This window comes from Ictidomys tridecemlineatus, chromosome 10, assembly GCF_052094955.1.
Source record: "Ictidomys tridecemlineatus isolate mIctTri1 chromosome 10, mIctTri1.hap1, whole genome shotgun sequence".
Taxonomy (NCBI): domain Eukaryota; kingdom Metazoa; phylum Chordata; class Mammalia; order Rodentia; family Sciuridae; genus Ictidomys; species Ictidomys tridecemlineatus.
This window is the reverse complement of record NC_135486.1, coordinates 12,025,116-12,043,863: the sequence shown is the minus strand read 5'-3', so window position 1 is coordinate 12,043,863 and position 18,748 is coordinate 12,025,116. Positions and strand designations below refer to the sequence as shown.

General features: G+C 36.9%; 2 protein-coding genes and 1 long non-coding RNA gene across 14 annotated transcripts in view; 1 reads left to right on the top strand and 2 right to left on the bottom strand.

Annotated features, from left to right (window-relative positions):
* Axdnd1 (axonemal dynein light chain domain containing 1) overlaps window positions 1–8,690 on the bottom strand; it is an 88,607-nt gene extending 79,917 nt beyond the window's left edge. For 3 of the 6 annotated variants that reach the window (XR_005730910.2, XM_078022383.1, XM_040278318.2), the window contains exons 1-5: window positions 8,348–8,690; window positions 7,943–7,968; window positions 7,737–7,818; window positions 5,794–5,966; window positions 5,301–5,404 (exon numbers count right to left, since the gene is read on the bottom strand). Coding sequence is in view for 5 of the 6 variants with exons in the window: in XM_078022383.1 (XP_077878509.1) it covers window positions 5,301–5,404; window positions 5,794–5,966; window positions 7,737–7,818; window positions 7,943–7,968; window positions 8,348–8,429 (467 nt within the window). In the remaining variant the exon portion in view is untranslated. Of the gene's footprint in view, window positions 1–5,300; window positions 5,405–5,793; window positions 5,967–7,736; window positions 7,969–8,261 lie in introns of all 6 variants that reach the window. The other 3 variants (XM_078022384.1, XM_078022386.1, XM_078022385.1) reach the window with 3 other exon arrangements.
* The window catches only part of LOC110597623 (uncharacterized), a 94,265-nt gene continuing 84,194 nt past the window's right edge, over window positions 8,678–18,748 (top strand). For all 5 annotated transcript variants that reach the window (XR_013426400.1, XR_013426399.1, XR_002483363.3 and 2 more), the window contains exons 1-2: window positions 8,678–8,994; window positions 18,212–18,390. This is a non-coding gene — a long non-coding RNA (uncharacterized LOC110597623). The remainder of the gene's footprint in view (window positions 8,995–18,211; window positions 18,391–18,748) is intronic.
* The window catches only part of Soat1 (sterol O-acyltransferase 1), a 58,399-nt gene continuing 49,543 nt past the window's right edge, over window positions 9,893–18,748 (bottom strand). For 2 of the 3 annotated variants that reach the window (XM_005319754.5, XM_021722620.3), the window contains exons 14-16: window positions 18,250–18,385; window positions 17,533–17,678; window positions 11,203–16,256 (exon numbers count right to left, since the gene is read on the bottom strand). In XM_005319754.5, coding sequence (XP_005319811.1) covers window positions 16,200–16,256; window positions 17,533–17,678; window positions 18,250–18,385 — 339 coding nt within the window. In that variant the 3' untranslated portion in view covers window positions 11,203–16,199. Of the gene's footprint in view, window positions 16,257–17,532; window positions 17,679–18,249; window positions 18,386–18,748 lie in introns of all 3 variants that reach the window. The other variant, XR_013426398.1, reaches the window with a different exon arrangement.

Below are 18,748 nucleotides of genomic sequence, written 5' to 3'. Positions count from 1 at the left end.
TTGTATCAGAAAGAAACTAGAATAACAATCAAGTTATTTTCAAATTAAGTAGTAGGAAGGAAAAATAAGAGTAGGAGCAGAAATATATGATCTAGAGAAGAAATAATACAGCTAAAATTTGATAAAAATAAAACAAGTCTAAAGAAAAAATAAGAACACACAATTTAATACCAATGGAAAGGGAGCTATCAAAATAATCCCACAGATGCCAAAAATATATTAAGGTAATTTTGCAATTGTATGCCAACACACGTGATAGCTTACATAACATGGTCTATATTAGAGAAGGATCCATGTGCTACTGAGAAGAAAGTGTATTCCATCATTAATGGATGAAATATTCTATATGTCTGTTAAATCTAAATTATTGATTGTATTATTTAGTTCTATAGTTTGGAAGTTTTTGTTTGGAAGATTCAGAGAGGTGAGTTAAAGTCACTCAGTATTATTGGATTGTGATCTATTTGATTCTTGCCCATTCAGAAGAATTTGTTTGATGTACATAGATGTTTCATTGCTTGGGGCATAAATATTTGTGATTGTTATATCTTGTTGATGTATAATTCCCTTAAGCAGTATGGAATGTCCTTCTTCATCCCTTCTGATTAACTTTAGCTTGAGGTCCACTTTATCTGATATGAGGCTAGAAACCCCTGCTTGTTTACATGATCCATGTGAGTGACCTGTTTTTTCCCATCCTTTTACCTTCAGTCTGTGGATATCTTTGCCTATGAGATGAGTCTCTTGGAGACAGCTTATTGTTGGGTCTTGTTTTTGTTGTTTTTAGTATTTATTTTTTAGTTGGACACAATATCTTTATTTTAATTATTCATTTTTTTTATGTGGTGCTGAGGGTCGAACCCAGGGACTCGCAAATGTTAGGTGAGCCCTCTACTGCTGAGCCACAACCCCAGCCCTGGGCCTTGTTTTTTAATCCAATCTGCCAGTCTATGTCTTTTGATTGATAAGTTTAGGCCATTAATGTTCAAGGTTATTACTGATATATGATTTGTTCCTGGTCATTTTGGTTTATTTCTAGTTTTTAATTTGAATTAGTTTCTCCTCTGATTGTCTGTTCCTTTAGTGTAGTTCCTCCCTTCATTGGTTTTTACTTTTTTTTCCCCATTTCATCTTCATGGAATATTTTGTTGAGAATATTCTGAAGTGCAGGCTTTCTGGTTGCAATTTATTTTTAAAAAATATTTTTAGTTGTAGATGGACACAATACCTTTAATTTGTTTCATTTTTTGGTGTTTTTTTTTTTTTTTTAATTATGGTGCTGGAGATTGAACCCAGTGCCTCAAACATGCTAGGCAAGTATACTATCACTGTGCCACAACCCCAGCCCTGGTTGTGAATTCTTTTTTGTTTATCATAAAAGGTTTTATTTCATCTTCAAATGTGAAGCTTAATTTTGCTGGATATAGGATCCTTGGCTGGCATTCATTTTTTTTCAGAGCTTGATTTATGTTATTCTAGGATCTCCTAGCTTTGTGGGTCTGGGTTAAGAAATCAGCTGAGATTCATACTGGTTTCCCCTATATGTAATCTGATATTTTTCTCTCACAGCCTTTAAATTCTAGCCTTATTCTGTATGCTAGGCGTTTTCATTATAAAGATGTGAGTCTGTTGTAATTCTGCACATTTGGCGTCCTGTAAGCCTCTTGTATTTGATTTTCCATTTCATTCTTTATATTTAAGAAATTATCTGTTATTATTTCATTGAAAAGATCGTGCATTCCTTCAGTTTGTATCTCCATGCCTTTATCTGTTGGCTCTTTTTATATTTTCCCATAATTCTTAGAAGTTCTGTTCATAGTTTCTTAACATCTTCTCTCCGTGGTCCACTTTATTTTCAAGATTACATATTTTGTCTTCATTGCCTAAGGTTCTGCCTTCCAAATGGGTCTATTCTATTGGTGATGCTTTCTATTGAATTTTTAATTTGGTCTATTATTTCCTTTATTTCGAAGATTTCTGTTTGTGTCTCCCCACCCCCGCCCCCCCCACCCAAATCTGTCTCTTTATTGAAGTGATCTTTTGCTACATGTATTTGCTGTCTTACATTATCCTTTACTTTTCAGATCAGTTTAACTAAATGCAGTCCAAATTCCTCTGACATTTCTGTGGTGTTGATAGATTCTATTATTGGAGTATCTTGGTTTGCTTGGAGTGATTTTTTCCCTTGCTTTTTCATGTTGTTTGTGTGTCTACCCATGTAACAGTATGAATCTGAGGCAGCAGTTTCCATTGTGTATACTCATAGTGTCCCTGAAGGTTTCCAGTACCTCACTTGCTGAGAAGCTGCCTATTAGTTTTCTTTATTTCACTCCACAGAGCAGCCAGGAATGTGAACTTCTCTATTCTGCCATCTACCACCACTTATTAATTCTAAGTGGTCACCCTCCTCTTAAAAGTGGTCCTCTTGTCTCTTGCCAATGCCAAATCACTAGTCAAAGTTGTCATTACTTTTTATGTTGATTCCTGGTGGGGTATGGTGGCACATACCAGCAACCTCAGCAGCTTGGGAGGCTAAAACAGAAGGATAACCTTATATCAGCCCTTTTGTCTTTGGTGTGGGGACTGAACCCAGGGCTTCATGCATGTGAGACAAGCACTCCACAAACCGAGCTATATCCCCAGCCTTATAGCAGCTCTTTTAAAAAAAATGTTATTTGAAAAAGGGCTTACCAAGTTACCCAGGAAGGTTTCAAACTTGGGATCCTCCTGTCTCAGTCTCCCAAGTAGCTGGAATTATGGATGTGTGCCACCATATCCTGCTAAACTCTCTTTGATTTGTTATGAGACCAATATTCTTGATATTAGGAGATCAAACTTCACCAGTTATTCCAGAAGCTTCACACACCATCCTTCTCTATTGCCCTCACCTCTGAGAACGAGTGCTATCATTTCCTTGTGCTTTAATCACCCACTTAAAAGCAGGGAAAAGGAAAAAAAAACTCCATTAAGCTAGCAAAAAATAAGAAAAAAAGGATGCAAAGAGAAAATAGAGTAAGATGGCATAAATAAATCAAAATGCATATGCTCGGGATAAATATCTATTCCAGGTATTATACTCCTACGAGTATAATACCCAAAGCTCCTGTGGTGGTAACTGCTTCCTGGTAGCTGCCTCCTGCTTCCCCTGTCCTGGGAGTTTTTTGAACAAACACTGCTTCATACCAGCTCCTTTGGCCCGTCCAACAATTTTGTATTCAATTCTTTTTCTGTTTAAAAATATCTAAATTCTTTTTTCTAGAGTAGTTTATTTTTTCCACTAAACTCTGACAAAGCCATCAAAAATATGATTCAGGGATACTATTTTGTATCTTTTTGTTGTGCTCTGGATACTTGAGGTTGCAAGACAAGTTACGTTTTGTTATTATTAGTTGTGTGCAGGTGTATTTCTATTGGTGCCACAACAAATTACCACAAACTTAGCTTAAGCAACACAAAATTTTTTTATTTTGAGACAGGGTCCCAGGCTGGCCTTGAATTTACCATCCTCCTACCTCAGTCTCCTGAGTTGTTGGGATTACAGGCATAAATAAGCCACTGTACCTGGCTTAACACAAATTTACTACCTTACCATTCTGCAGGTCAGAAGTTCAATACGGTTTGACAGAGCTAAAATTTAGGTGTGACAGGACTGTGTGAGGTTCCAGATGTGTTAGAGGTAGACCCATTTTTGTGTGTATCCAGGTTAACAGAATCCAGTTCCTTGGGCATACAAGATTGAGACCCCTATTTCCCTGATAGCTGTTAGCTGAGTCATCACTAGAAGACCCAGCTTCTAGTATCCAGTTGCATTTTTTGGCTCATGTACCCCCCACCTTCCATCCTCAAAGCTAACAATGGAAGGTTGAACCCGTGTCATGATGCATATCTGCCCTCCTCTTTCTATCTCATCTGAAACCCACTTGACTGCCCTTCTTTACAACTTTCAGGGATTCAGGTGATTAGGTCACTCTGACAATCCAAGGTAAGCTTTCCATCTCAAGTCCTTTCTGCCATATGAGGTATGTATTCACAGCTCCCAAGAATACAGTAAGAACATTTTAGTAGGGGCGAGGGAACATTATCTGCTTACCTGATTTTCACATTTTAAAAATTCTGAATCAGAAGTCATTTGACATCAAAACTTTAATGCCAGTTTATTGCTGCATTCAAATATGGCTATTTTTTCAAAGTACTTTAAATATCTCATAACTTAATTATTACTATTAATAATTATATCCATGATCTAAATGCATAAAATGAAATACAGATGCTGTTTGATACTAAAGCTCTAGGACACAAAAGTCAACAGACTAAGTTTTTGCCACTCTTTGTAGCACTGAGACATAACTGAATAATAACAACTTATATTTGAATAGCACTTATGGTTTTATAAGTGCTCTTGAATTCATTATCTCATTTGTACTTTTACAACATCCCTAGAGGCACACAAAAGTGAGTTATATTTTTTAGTTGTAGACAGACACAATACCTTTATTTATTTATTTTATGTGGTGCTGAGGACAAACCTAGTGCCTGACACGTGCCAGGCAAGCACTCCATCCCTGAGCCACAACCCCAGCCCTAAGTTATTTATTACCTTTTTTACAGACTAGAAAACTAACTTCAGAAAGACTAAATCACCTACCCAAGTACAATAAGCATTTTCAGACAAAAATGACAGGAAAGCAAGCAGCATGCAGGAAGTAAACTGATAAATGGATTTTACTTATAAAATGGGGTCACAATCTTCACAGGAAAAAAAAATTGACACTTAGAATAGTTTTAGGAATGATACAAAAACAATAAATAGTATTTGCTGATTTGACCTAGAAAAGTATAAAAGAGTAAGGGTTCCCTTTGAAGTGAACCAGAATTAAGCACTTGTTCTACAGGGTTTTCCACATTATAAAGCTTTTTCCTCTAAGATATTCAAAAAACACCTATACATACAAATACAGGAAACTCTAAAGGCATTCTGCCTGTCAGATCTTCCTCCTTTTAGTAGGTAGCAATAAGGAATAGGAGAGTATAAGGACAGCTATACAAATACATGCAAAAAAGAAATAAATATAAACAAACTGAAAATATGCAGAGCCAATACCTACAGCTATCATACTTATAATCATCATAAACAAAAACATGACCACCCTTTTGGATTGTATTCTGATTTATCAAAGATACTACAAGTTTTATAATCAATGATTTTATGAGTTCTCCAATCCTGCCCCTCCCAAGGCTGTAACATGAAATGAGAAAATGACAAATTAATCTGCATCTATCTGAACCTCTTCCTTCTTTACCTTGCAGCTCCTGTCAGGGAGACAGGATGGTCAATCAGGTATTTGAATTTATTCCTTCGAATAGGGTGCTGCCAGACATGGTCTACAGGGCGTGGAAGAGTACCCTGGGAAAAAGAAAAACACATGGATATACAGCAGAGGGCACTCTAGTCAAGCAAAAAATCTATTCTTAGTAATTGAATATTTATATTTTGATACCCTGTGGAATAGAGCAGAATTCTTATTCAGTAGCATGGGCAAAGACTGAAAATAGAACATTTCTACAAATATTAAAACTAAGTAATGGTAATTTTGGTAAGTTAACATGAAAACAGATTAATAGAAATATTCAAGCCTTGGAAATTTGGGCGAAAACATGAGTTTTCAATGTAGAAAATTACTTTAAAAAAAGTTAAGACCACTTGGAATATATAACCTGTGCTCAACTAACACTTAATAAACAGGATACCAAAGAGATAATATCCCCAAGTAGTCTACATGCAAACTTACACACCTTTGGAGTTTTCGTTTTCTTAGGAGGCAGTAAATATTCAGGACAGGGACCGGCATTGGCTGCATAGGTCAGAGAAAGCAGAATCTCCTCGGGGATGAACTCATTCTGAAGGGAAGTAGGAAAGGGTTTGGAATGACCCACCATACTTTTTTGCTCCCTTAGTTGAGGAAGTCCTAAGAATGAAAAAGGAAAGAAAAGCTCTTAGAACTAAGTTTTTGGATGGAGCTTCCCACACTGCCTCATAATTCTCATCTATATTTCCCTAATAGAGAGAAACATTGCTTTTGATCGAAAAGGATAGTAACAAATAATATTTAAAACACCAAAGATTATCTGGTCAAAAGAAATGTATTACCTACCCTACTCACATCAAACAACAGGTTCAAAACCTCATATACAAAGCTGAACCTGAATAGTCCAAGCTGAAAATTAACTCACTTCACTTAACTGGGAAAGCTTTAAGATGATGGGAATAAACTATTTTCCCTTTGATATGCAAATAAAACAAGAAATCTTTCTTCAATCTGTCAGATTATAATTTCTCTCAAATAAATTCAAAGGTAAAACGACTATTAAATTGAGGATGGGAGCTGGGGTTGTAGCTCAGTGATAGTGTTTGCCTCTCACATGTGAGACACTGGGTTAGATCCTCAGCACCAAATAAACATAAAAAAATAAAGGATCGTGTCCATCTACAATTTAAAAATATTTTAAAAATTGAGGATGGAAGGGATCTGAGTGGAGTTTAAAAGTAAAAGTAGGGGTTGGGGAAACAGTTCTGTGTAGAGCACTTACCTAGCATGTATAAGTCTTTGGATTGGATCTCTGGCACACACACACAAAGTAAAAGTAGAACTAGGATTGTTGGAAATGAAAAGTGGAATAATCTCAGCAAGCTGACAGAATAAGAACTGTGAAGAGTATTCTCCTCAGCTTGATTAGTACACAGAAGTAAAAAACATGGGTAATAGGGCTAATTCAGGAAAAAGGCTTCCAGGAAATCAGTCAGGTAGTTTGGTAGTCACTGTTCATAACTTTCAGTAAAGAAGTACCATGTTTTCCTCACCATCATAACTTTTAAGATTTATACTACCAACTCTCTCTCAAGGGTTTGGTATAGAATATCAGAAGAAATAGGGGGCAAACAAAAAGGTTAGGTGGGACTTCAGCAGAATCTCTCCCAACAACTCCTGAAGATGAGACTGGAGAAAGTGTTACCCTAATAAGGTGAGGATGCTTTTAGCAATTTTTGTTTATTTTTTTATCTTTTTTTTTTTGTAGTTGTAGATGGACTCAGGACTTTATTTTATTTATTTTTATGTGGTGCTGAGGATTGAACCCAGTGCCTCAGGCATGCCCCTAAAGTACTCTATCACTGAGCTATAGCCCCAGCCCAGCAATTTTTATTCTAGTGTAGATCTGCATTCATCTAAGAATGAAAAGCTCACAGAATTGCTCTCATTTAGAAAAATTATTAAAACTTAATACAAATACATAATTTGTATGATTTGCATGTGTCTGTCTTATCTCCACTATTCTTTTTAAGTGCCCTAATGTCAGAGACCAACTACCAAATAAGATGCCATTGTATTTAAAATAGGAGGGTGAATTTTTAAAACAATATAAAACTCATCAGCATTTGGAAAAAGTATAAACATAGCCTTTAAGTGGAGTAATTAAACAGGACTGGCTCTAAACTACTATAAAAGAAAATGGCTTTTGGTTTTACTTGAACGAGTGTCAGAAAAACAGCTCTAGTACCCACTGAGGATCATTTGATCATTTGATCATCAGAGACCAGCTTTGATAACTCAGGTAGACCCTGGGCTCAGAGGAAGGGAGGGGAAAAGGGTAGGGGGAAACGTCTGATGAAGACAAATGGTGAATGGAAGGTGATTTCTGTCAATGACCGCAATTATGTCGGCGGGATCCTTCAAGTTTACCTCCGGTCTCCTCCTTGACTACAGAGACTCTTGACTTTTTGGCCTCAGATGATAAGGAGTTCAGAGATGCGGACGGTGTTTTCTGAAGAGACATAGTTTAAAAAAAAAAAAAAAAAAGGAGAGGGCGCGCGCGAGCGAGCCTCCTATCGTTCTTTAGTAATTTGAAATATTCCTCAAATTAACTTAAAAGTAAATCGGCGTCGTACCAGGACCTTCAGGCTGTCACATTGTCCTGTAGGCAAAAGAAACGAACAACAAAAAAAAAAAGAAAAGAAAAAGAGAGAGAGAGACCTATTACGTGCTTGTGTTCATTTCGGAGTTGGAATCCACCTGGCAGTGTTTCCCTTCTTTGGGGGAGGGGGGGGACCCCGAGGTTCTCTAGGGTCCTCTAACGTGACTGAGAAGCCAGCGAGTGTGGGAGGGTCGGGGAAGGACACGCTCGCCCCACCACAGCCTGCCCGCCCGCCCGCCCGCCCGCAGCCCTGTGGGCGCCGCCCGCTAATGTCCCCAGCTTCCCCAAAACAGTGCCTCTCGCGTAGGACAGCGCCACGGTCTCGAATGACAGGCAGGGCTCGCAGCGTTTCTCCATTAAAAACCACAGAAAAGGACACCTGTGATGTGTACCGGCAAATTGGGTTTCCCGCCAGGCCTCCGGCCGCCCGGTCCTCCCCTGGAACGCCTGCGCATCGTCATGGAAACTCAGGACCCCGCTCCTTAGCAACCCTCAATCGGGACTGCCTTCGGAGGTGCCGGCGGAGGAGGAAACAGCCGGAAAATCGTCCCTTACACTCTCCCGGAGCTTCAGTGCGAGTCACAACATAGATTCACTAACAATTAAGAACAAAAGTGTTTAATCGAGCTGTCGTCACGGAATCCGACAGCGTCTCTGCACCGGCCTAACGTCCGCGGACCGGGCTAGTGCGCAGGCGTCAGTCGGGCGGGCTCTCGCTCCCAAACGACCTCCTTGGGCCGCGCCGGAAACGAGCCAGGGAGGTTTCCGGCGTTGTCTCCATTCTGTCTTGTTTTGCATATTTTTTTAAAAAAGCTAAGCTCGGGGAAATTGGATAGCCAGAAACTCTAGGTTCCTATCCGTCGGGGTTTTCTTGCTAAAGCTGTCTGGCCCCTGGCATTTGTCACCCCGTCTTCTGTGGACGCGTGGCCTTCCCCAGAGCACGCGCAAGGCTTTCCTGTGTCCATTTTCCCTTTTTTTCTTTTGTGAAGACAAAGGAGTGCTGCACTTTATAAGGAGCCAACCCAGGTAAAATCGTTTAAAAACCCAACTTTTGCCGGGCTTCGTGGCGCACACCGGTAAACCCAGCCGCTTGGGAGGTTGAGGCAGAAGGATCGCAAGTTCGATGCCAGCCTCAGCAAGTTAGCGAGGCTCTAAGCAATTTATTAGAGTTCCCGTCTCAAAAAATTGAAAAAGGGCTGGGGATGTGGTTAAGCACTCCTGGGTTCAATCCCCAGTACAAACAAAACTAAACACAAGTTTTCTCGCTTAAAAACCTGCTCTCAGGACAGATTCTTCTCGGCTCCTGCCTACCTACCAGGGACCATTTGTATTAAAGCGGGGATTCAGTGATGAATAATGAGTGCTCGTGGAGACAAGGTCTAGATAACTTTGAGAAGGAAAGAAGACTTTATTGTATTCAGTCGTCATATTCCTTACAGTGCCTGCACAAAACAGTTATCCAACCGATTAATAAAATTAAGGCTCTGGTTTCCAGAGTAACAGAAATATGGGCAGAGTATTCAAAACCAGAAACATAGTCACTTAACTCTTCTAGTCTGACATCTTGGTTGTCTGCGCATTTTAGCCTGCAGCCCTATCTCCCCTATCCCCCTAATTTTTCTTTTTCAAATAATTAAAATACACAAAAACAGCATCATAGAGCACGTATAGTTCATGTTAAGGATTGGTAACCATCAAAACAAGTGACAGGTTAGAAGCCAGGCAAGCACAGGTAGGCAAGGGTAATTCCCCCCAAAGCTTGCCGCTTTTATCTTCATTGTGTCACTTTATAGTTTGGAGCCATAGCCACCATAGTAGGGAAATCAGAGGTCCCAAAGCAGTGTCAGCTACTATATGGCTAATCAAGTCTTTAGGTACTAGAAAAAAGAAGTAATCCATCATTTGTTTTTTTTTTTAAATTGGAAGACAAAGGGTTTCTCCACCTACAACACTTTTTTTTGAAGAGAGAATTTTAATATTTATTTTTTAGTTTTCGGCGGACACAACATCTTTGTTGGTATGTGGTGCTGAGGATCAAACCCGGGTCGCACGCATGCCAGGCGAGCGCGCTACCGCTTGAGCCACATCCCCAGCCCCATCATTTATGTTCTTAACCCAGTTTGAAAAAATTCTAGTAGTACTGATAGTGGAACAAATAAATGAACACGTTCAAAAAATACATAGAAAGTGAAATCTGTGGGATTTGGGAAATGATTGGATCTGTAGTGTGAAGAAAATGACATCAAAGGCTGTTCAGTTATTTGTCTTCTCTTTTGGCTATAGACAACAGTTGCCTAAGATTAGGATGAAAAGCACTTATGTATTCAATATTAACTATTTTGTATATCATAAGAAGATACTTTTAAAACAGACTAGATTTTTTTCCAAATATATTTATTTACCACATTCTTCACATATGCAGTATTTTTCCATCTTGTGTGCAGATATATATTTTAAAGTTTAAAACATGAGATTAATGTTAATACAATGCATACTAAAAGTCATCACACAATGATTAGACAAACAAGGATTTGCAAGGAGAGGAAGGAAAAATAATTCAGGGAAAGAGCAAACAAGAATTAGAAAAAATGTCTTTAATTATAGAAAATCCTTTAAAAAATAACTTTGGGTTTCTGTGACCTGCTTATCTCAGAACACTACGGATGAGTGCTTAAAATGGAGAGGTTCAGAGAGAAAGCAGCTGCACTGGCCCAAATGAGAGAAGCTTAACCCCGGGCTCATTTCCATCCAAGAAATGGCACACTGGCACAAGAAAATTCATATTATATTTCTGAATAACTAGGTGCATGAACTGCCTGTTTCAACAGGTTTTAAAAACAAAGTACAGCTACCACTTCATCAAGACAAAATTCCACTAGCTTGAAGGTCAGCACTCCATTGGAAAAGGCAGAAATGTCAATGTAATAATGTAAAAATAAGATCAACATTTAGGAAAAAGGAAGACATAAAAAAATAAATAAAATAAAAAAAGGAAGACAGAGGCAGTATTAGACTTAAAAAAAAAAGTATCCCTTCCAATATTAATCCATTCTTTTTCTCAAGTCCAAATTCCCTTTTAATTTCTTGCTGGGTGCAGTAGTGCATACCTGTAGTCCCAACTACGGAGGAAACTAAGGCAGGAAGATGGCTTGAGACCAGGAGTTCAAGTCACCTAGGTAACAGAGCAAGACCCCATCTCAAAATTAGAAGAAAAAAAAAAAAACTATATAAGCATTCTTTGCACTCTAAACAGTTTTATTAAGCATTTAGATAGATTTATGTAGATTATACAGCTTTCCTACTAAAGTTTAGTAACTATTATTGTTATTGTCTACTGATTTTCAAGTAGGCATTAAATTTAAGTTGGCGAAGGGCTGTATTCTCCTTGCTTCAGCCAGACTAGTTGTAGTTTATCATCTCTGTAAACTGAGCATATCTGTAATATTTTATTTCAACAAAGGTTTTCAACACTCAGCTGATAGTGATATTAAAAATGAATCAAATTGCTATAAAAACTTCACTAATGGCATTCACTGTATTCCTCAAAATGTTTATGTCCCAGTCTTTAATTTGAGCTAAAAGCCTAGAGATAAGATATGTGAAACAATGCTGAATACACATCTTAGCTTGTGTGTGTAGTATTAAATAAACTACATTAAATTTTGTACAAGATTGTTAAACTTCATTAACAAAAAGTGTGAGCTATCTTCCATTAAAAATTTTTTTCTGCCTTCCAAGACTATAAGCTTTCTTTGCACTGGTAGAAATGAGTTCTCATTAATGTTTCCTTCCCCTCCATAAACTCTAAAACTTAGCTATAAAATAGACACACTAGTTCTAAACATTTAAAGTAATAGCAGCAATACTTCCTTTTAGAAGCTTGCTACCTTATAATGCTAAAGCAGATAAACCTGATAACAACATTGGAAAGATGGAAATAAGAGCAAGTGCCTGTAACAATCATGTTTAAAATGACCAGGTTAATTCCATCATAGGAAAATCTATCAAAGTGCAGCACCAATTAGCATCATCCTGAGGGTCTATTTTAAAAGACAAATACAAGTGCAGCATTTGAAAAACCCACCCCTACCCCCACCCCAGATACTGGGGTTGAACTCAGGGAGCTTTACCACTGAGCTACAGCCCCCGTCCTTTTTATTTTGAGACAGAGTCTCACTAAGTTGTTGAGGGTCTTCTTGAAGTTAATCTTGAACTTGTGATCCTCCTGTTTCAACCTCCTGAGTCCCTTGGGTTACAGTGTTCAGCACTGTCCCTGGCAAGAAAGAGGCACATTCTTAAGACACCAGTAGGGACCTGGGTTTCAAATTTAGGGAAGGAAAATAATGAGACCATATGTCTACCAGGGATAATGCTTTGCAACAATTCTGTGAGGTAGTTGTTATCCCCATTTTACAGATGAGGAAAATCTGGCTCTGATAAATTAAGCAATTTTGCCCCAACTCATGTTGCTAATAAATACTGGGCTATCTTAATCAAAAGCCAATTCTCTTTTTAATCACACTGGTTTCAAACTGAGTATGCTGGGGTAGGAGAAAATGAGTGCACCAAGCAAGAAGAGGTCTAGGCCCACTATCCCTTTTTCACCCTGAAGGAGCTCTAGTCTATTGGTTTTATCTACTGGGTTTGAGTAACATTCCAAAACTGAAACAAAAGTGTACTGTATCAGGCCATCTCATTACTAGTTATGTTAGTTTCTGTGATGATGTCACCCCCACCCAACAAAACAACTGGACTTAACTCAAAATTATACCCTTACAAAACAAAGATTTCTTTACGTGAGAGATATCAACAACTATTACATCTTTTTAGGGATATAGACAAAAAATGAGTTAAGTGTTTTTTTCCAGTACTGGGAATCGAACCTACGGTGCTCTACCACTGAGTTACATCCCCAGCCCAGTTTTTTTATTTTATTGTTTTAGTTATTGATGGACTTTTATGTTAATCATTTATTTATTTATTTTAATCATTTATTTGTGGTGCTGAGAATTGAACCCAGTGCCTCATACATGCAAGGCAAGTACTCTAGCACTGAGCCACAACCCCAGCCCCAGTTTTTTATTTTTTATTTTGACACAAGTTCTCATAAGTTGCTGAAGCTAGCCTCAAACTTGCAATCTTATTTTTTTTAATATTTTTAGTTGTAGATGGTGGACACAATACCTTTGTTTATTTAGTTTTACATGATGCTGGGAATCGAATATATGCTAGGCGAGCACTCTGCCACTAAGCTACAACCCCAGCCCCCTGCAATCTTATTATTTTTTTTGCAGTGCTGGGGATCAAACCAAGGGTCTTGAGCATGCTAGACAAGCACACTACCAGTGGGCTACATCCCCATGCCTACAATGTACTTTCTTGCCAATATTAGCAATTTTTGCCTTGCACAAATTTTCCCTGTTCCTTTTGCTTACAAATGTTGTAGTTACTTTCAGGTTAAAAGCAGATTCAATTATCTTATAATTAAATTCTAACATGGGATAAACAGTTTTACTGAGGAAATTTTAGTACATTAATCCACCAACAACAACAAAAAACAATTGTTTTCATTACCTAGGATTCAGAATAAAAGTATCAACACATTTATCCCACACATAAAAGGTACTAAAAGACCAACTTAAAGGTCTAATGAAAAATTAAATGCTGTACATACTAAAGTTTTCTTGTATTACCACACAAAAATCATGGTTATTATCATTAATACTTCTTACAGAATTCTAAATTCATTACTTTTCAGAAGAAAAAAAAAGTACCATCTTATAACTTAAAGTAACTTTACTGCATTAGCAAAATAGGAAACAAAATAAATGAATCTTCCTGAAACATGTTAGCTAGAGGTTTTAGTTTTGTTTAGCATGTAGATGGTGGTTTAAAGAAAAGATTTTTGCTAAAAGTAGCCAGCAATAAGAATCTTCTTTCAAAAAAGTGGCCATTCCTTTAAGTACTAATGTGTTTGTGTTTCTGAATGTTTCTCAGTACAGCTGGCATTCTAAACACTACAATCCTATATGCATCATTAATTATTACTTAAAATCTCAGGCAGAAAAACAAATCACTAATAAAAAAAAATGGGAAAGCTTTAAAAAAAAAAAAAAACTTGATCAGTCCAATACAGTATTCAAAATTGCTATATAACAGAGTCCTCTTGCAAGAATGCAGGACTCCAGTATTTCACAGAAATGCACAACTAAGAATTTCATTCTCTTGCTTCAAAAGATTGGCAAATTCAGAACCAAGTCTTAGGCCAGTCTCTTCCCCCATTACATGTAGTGGGGTTTGTTTTTGTTTCTGGGGATTGAATCCAGGGGCTTTACCACCAGCCCTTTTTATTTTGAAACCAGGTTGTAAGTTGCCCAGGCTGGCGCTGACCATTTTTCCTCCTGCCTTGGCCTCCAAGTTGATGGAATTACAAGTGAGTCCCCATGCCTGGCAACCCTCATATTTAAAATGCAGTGACAGATTCAAGGAACTGACTCATTTTAACTTTCAAGAAATATATCAGAAATTACAAGGTATAGTACTCTTGTTAGGGGTTATGGTCCTATTACATTACTTCTTAGAAATATGCAGAATAATTTTTTAATAACTTGTTTTGAGGTGAACTTGTGTCTTTTAAACTGGGTCTTATGTTTGAAAACTGCCTCAACTCATCTGATTCAAAGGTATGGTAAACAAAATGGGATCTTAAGCTGGAGACCTGTGGTCCAAACTAGGTGCGCCGGTTAAGAAACTCCACCTTATCTTCTTGTGAGATTCAAATGACTGTAGAACAGTGGTGAAAAGACATCCGAAAAGACATCCCAAAACTATCTGAATATCAATAATCTCTCAAGTGGCTGCTCCAGCTAACAATAATCATTTGAATAATATGTAAGTCTCACTTTTGGGGGGTAGAAAGTTGAACTATATGGTATCTGATATCTCTTCCAATGTGCAAACTTTATAAACATAATATTTCATACATACAAAGAAAAACATTATTTTACACACCACATTGTATTAGGAATGAGTATCTTATATCCTGGAGATATCACATAATAGAGTACATTTCCTGGATAACAGTCACATATTTATCTAAAAATAGGCTACCATTGAGCAACTGCTTCAGAAGCCAGCTTCTGGATCCTTAATGATCATTTTACTACTAACTGAGGAGATTAATATTATGTTATATATGACTCGCTAGTCTGTAAAATAAGGGAAGTCACTGTTTATTAGAAAATAAAATAATTGCAGCAAAGGATACTTCTAAATAACTTCAAAGAAGTTATTACCTTAAAGTTAACAAACCTTCATGTAATTCTATTGTAGATAAAATAATTGAAACACATCATTGACTCAGAAATTTTTTTTTTTAAATTACTCTGGAATCAAAGAAATGTTCTTCTTGTGGGGCTGGGGATGTGGCTCAAGCGGTAGCGTGTTCGCCTGGCATGTACCACATACAAAGATGTTGTGTCCACCGAAAACTAAAAAATAAATATTAAAATTCTTTCTCTCCTCCTTCCTTCTCTCTCTCTTTAAAAAAAAAAGAAAAAAAAAAAGAAATGTTCTTTTTGTGCTACTTCTGATACCCTCAAATATATACTGTGATTGACATAAACTTGAGAATTCAAGGTGAAAGGCAGCTAATTGCTTCACAATATTGTATAGAGAAAGAAAAACTGAGTAGATCTGAACTTTTAAAAAAATATAAAATGGAACGTGTAACAAATGTATCTTTGGAAAATTGATATTTTTTTCTTTTCTACAAGAAATACCAAAAAAATCTTTATTTTCCTTTCTTTTCCAATTGCATGTTTAATTAAAATACCTTCCAACAACATGTATGAAAACAACTCTAAGCCAGAGTTACTTAAAGTGAGATACTTCCTAAGTGTTTTGGCTAACTCAGTGGCCACACAAGTATGTTTAGTCTCTGATTGGATGAAGTGAAGGAATAAAATAGATATAATTACCAAGGCTTAAGCTGAGATGACCCAGCAAAAATCTGTCATTACCTCAGCTATAAGTCTCCCTTCTCCCAAAAAGGGGAAAAAAGTCCTCTTAAGCATACAAGATTCCAGTGAACTCCCAACAATCCAGCACCAGGAGAGCTAGGAATGGAGTGAGCCATCTGTAAAGCCTGGAATAGTCCAAATTATACAGCTGTCCCCAAATCAGGCAGAATATCCTATCTTCAGTGACAAGGATAGAAATAGTCCAGGCTTCTAAAACACATAACGGCAAGTCCAGGAACGTGGCCGGATATAGTCCAGAAATGTTGGCTATGACAGAAAAAAAAAAAGAAGGAATGTTTTATTTGTGTATACCATATATATAAATTATGGTGGTGGGAGAGGTGTAATGTTATACAGTATACATCTCTAAATTGCCCCCCAGCCATTCAGAAACCTTTAAGCTATAAGAAACTAATACAAAGGTGTTTGGTATTTTCATCTATAGTACTGATTTATTCAACTTAGAAGCTTCACATGAAGTCTCTGAAGTTCAATAAACTCTACACAATTACATGTCTGCTGACCAAATTCTAAATAGGTACTAGGCCTTTTAGCACCTTGCCTTCTTATTTTAGCAAAATCCCACTTTGTGTCCTAAAATCAAAATAATGATAGATTAAGGATGATAAAATATGTACACAAAATGACCATAATATAAGGTTTTAAGGTACTAAACTATTTAAAGGAGAAGCAGATTAAGTATACTGTGAAATTTTAGAAATAAGATGGGAACAAAAATTTGAAGAAGCTTCATGAAAAATAGATCTTCCAAATTAGATTTTGATAGAATAAAATCTGACGTGGATTCCGAGTATAAAGAGCAGCATGACCAGGGTAGAGTCTAGAGTCAAGAGTGATTAGTTCAGATGCACACAGGGGATCAATAGGAAATAAGAAGGGAGGATTAAAGCTACATAACGGAGACAAAGTCTGCAAAAAAAGGAACCATAGGGAAAGCTGATAAATTTTATTATAGATATCCACAGCTATAGATGTGTGGAAGATATACCCAGGCTAATATATCAAGAATGCAACCCCCCTCAAAATTTGGAAGTTATCCATATACAGCTAAAAAACAAGGCCCTAAGAATCAATGAAGCCCGAACATAATTACAAAAAAGGGGGTGGGGTATGGGATTCTAGGCATATCAATGTTGTCCGACATTTTTTATAAGAGTTTATTTGGAAAGAAAGAGATGAAAAACATATTTAGATGGTAGGGGCATACATGCTGCTGGGAAAACCCTGGAGAATACCTACATTTTCAGGAGACAGGAAGAAAATTAGAAGAACCTGAAGAAAAGGCAGTAAAGGAGGGAAAAGAAGAAGAAAGAAAGGAAACCAAGAACTAGGAGAGTTCAATGTGAAGAAAACCCAAGAAGGAAGAAACTTCAAGGATAGCATAGAAGGTGTGATAATAAATGAGCGCCTTTTACTCTTTATTTCAACACAATCACAACTACCCTTCTTAATATTGCCCACCAACCCTTACATCAGAGGACAAGGAAGTTACTTTTGCATTCTAACTGAATTGAAGACTCACATTTTTCAGAGGACAGTGCTGACGTGCATACCATTCTTGAGAATAAAAGCACAAAATGACTCCATTGCCCAAGAAAAGGGAAGCCCACACCATAATGTTCCAAATTGGCCTTTTCCGACTATCATTAACAATGAAGTTGAAAGCCACTAAAGTTAGAAAACAAAAATATACACACTTATCAAAACATAATCCATTAATGACAAAAAAAAAAATCAGGAGATGAGCAGCCTCAGTTATGTGCTGCGATCATTTAATCATTACACTGAGCGTCAACCGTTCATATATGTATTTTATTCTGATCATTGGTTCTATAAATAAAAAGGAAGCTTGATTGTCTAAATTTAATAACCAATAATCAGTAGGAAATCAACAGTATCTAAAACATGAAATTATCAGCATTTTAATTTTTTCCTATATACCCACTCAAAAAATGGTCAGTTTCCCAGGCAGTGCATGCTGATAGTATTTATGGATCAGGAAGTTGTTTAGATAGTATCAATGGTCCTCAAGAGATAAACCAGTTTATTTCTCTAACTTAAAAGTGTAAACACCTTGAAACAGAGTTTTGTAGAATTACTGAAAGCCAATATTCTGATATACACTGCCTTGAAATGGTCATTACTATTCTTTCATTTTTCTATATTGATTTTATAGTTTCCTTCCTGATTTTCTCTTTCAGCATAATACCCAGGATTTAAAACATGCCAAGATACTCACTTCCAAAGAACATGAAGAGCACGAAGAGCACTGGATAGAAATAGCTCAAGCAAACAGCAAGGGCATACTCATGCACTACAGCAGATATGGCAAAGACAGCCAACATGGCAGCAGACTTGAACCTCTTCGAGAAAAACTAAGGTACAAAGAAAATATGTAAAAATAATATTTTAAAATAAATTTTAAGTAATTAAGCATGAACCACATAAGACATTATCATATGCTAAGGGCACCTAGAAAATTTTATTTATACTTGACTAAGTTTACTCCTTGGATTAACCCAAATCTATTCAAATCAATACAGAAAACATGCTCTTAAACACTTGTTTTATTAAAATGATGCATTTTCCAAAGCATTAATGTTCAAAGATCTGGATTACTTTCAAGACATTAATTTTTAATTAAATTAATTGAGCTTACATTTGTGAGTTACCATGGCTATCAAAACAATTTTCATATGTAAACAAAGACATCAAATTTCAATCTTTAGAGCAACGAT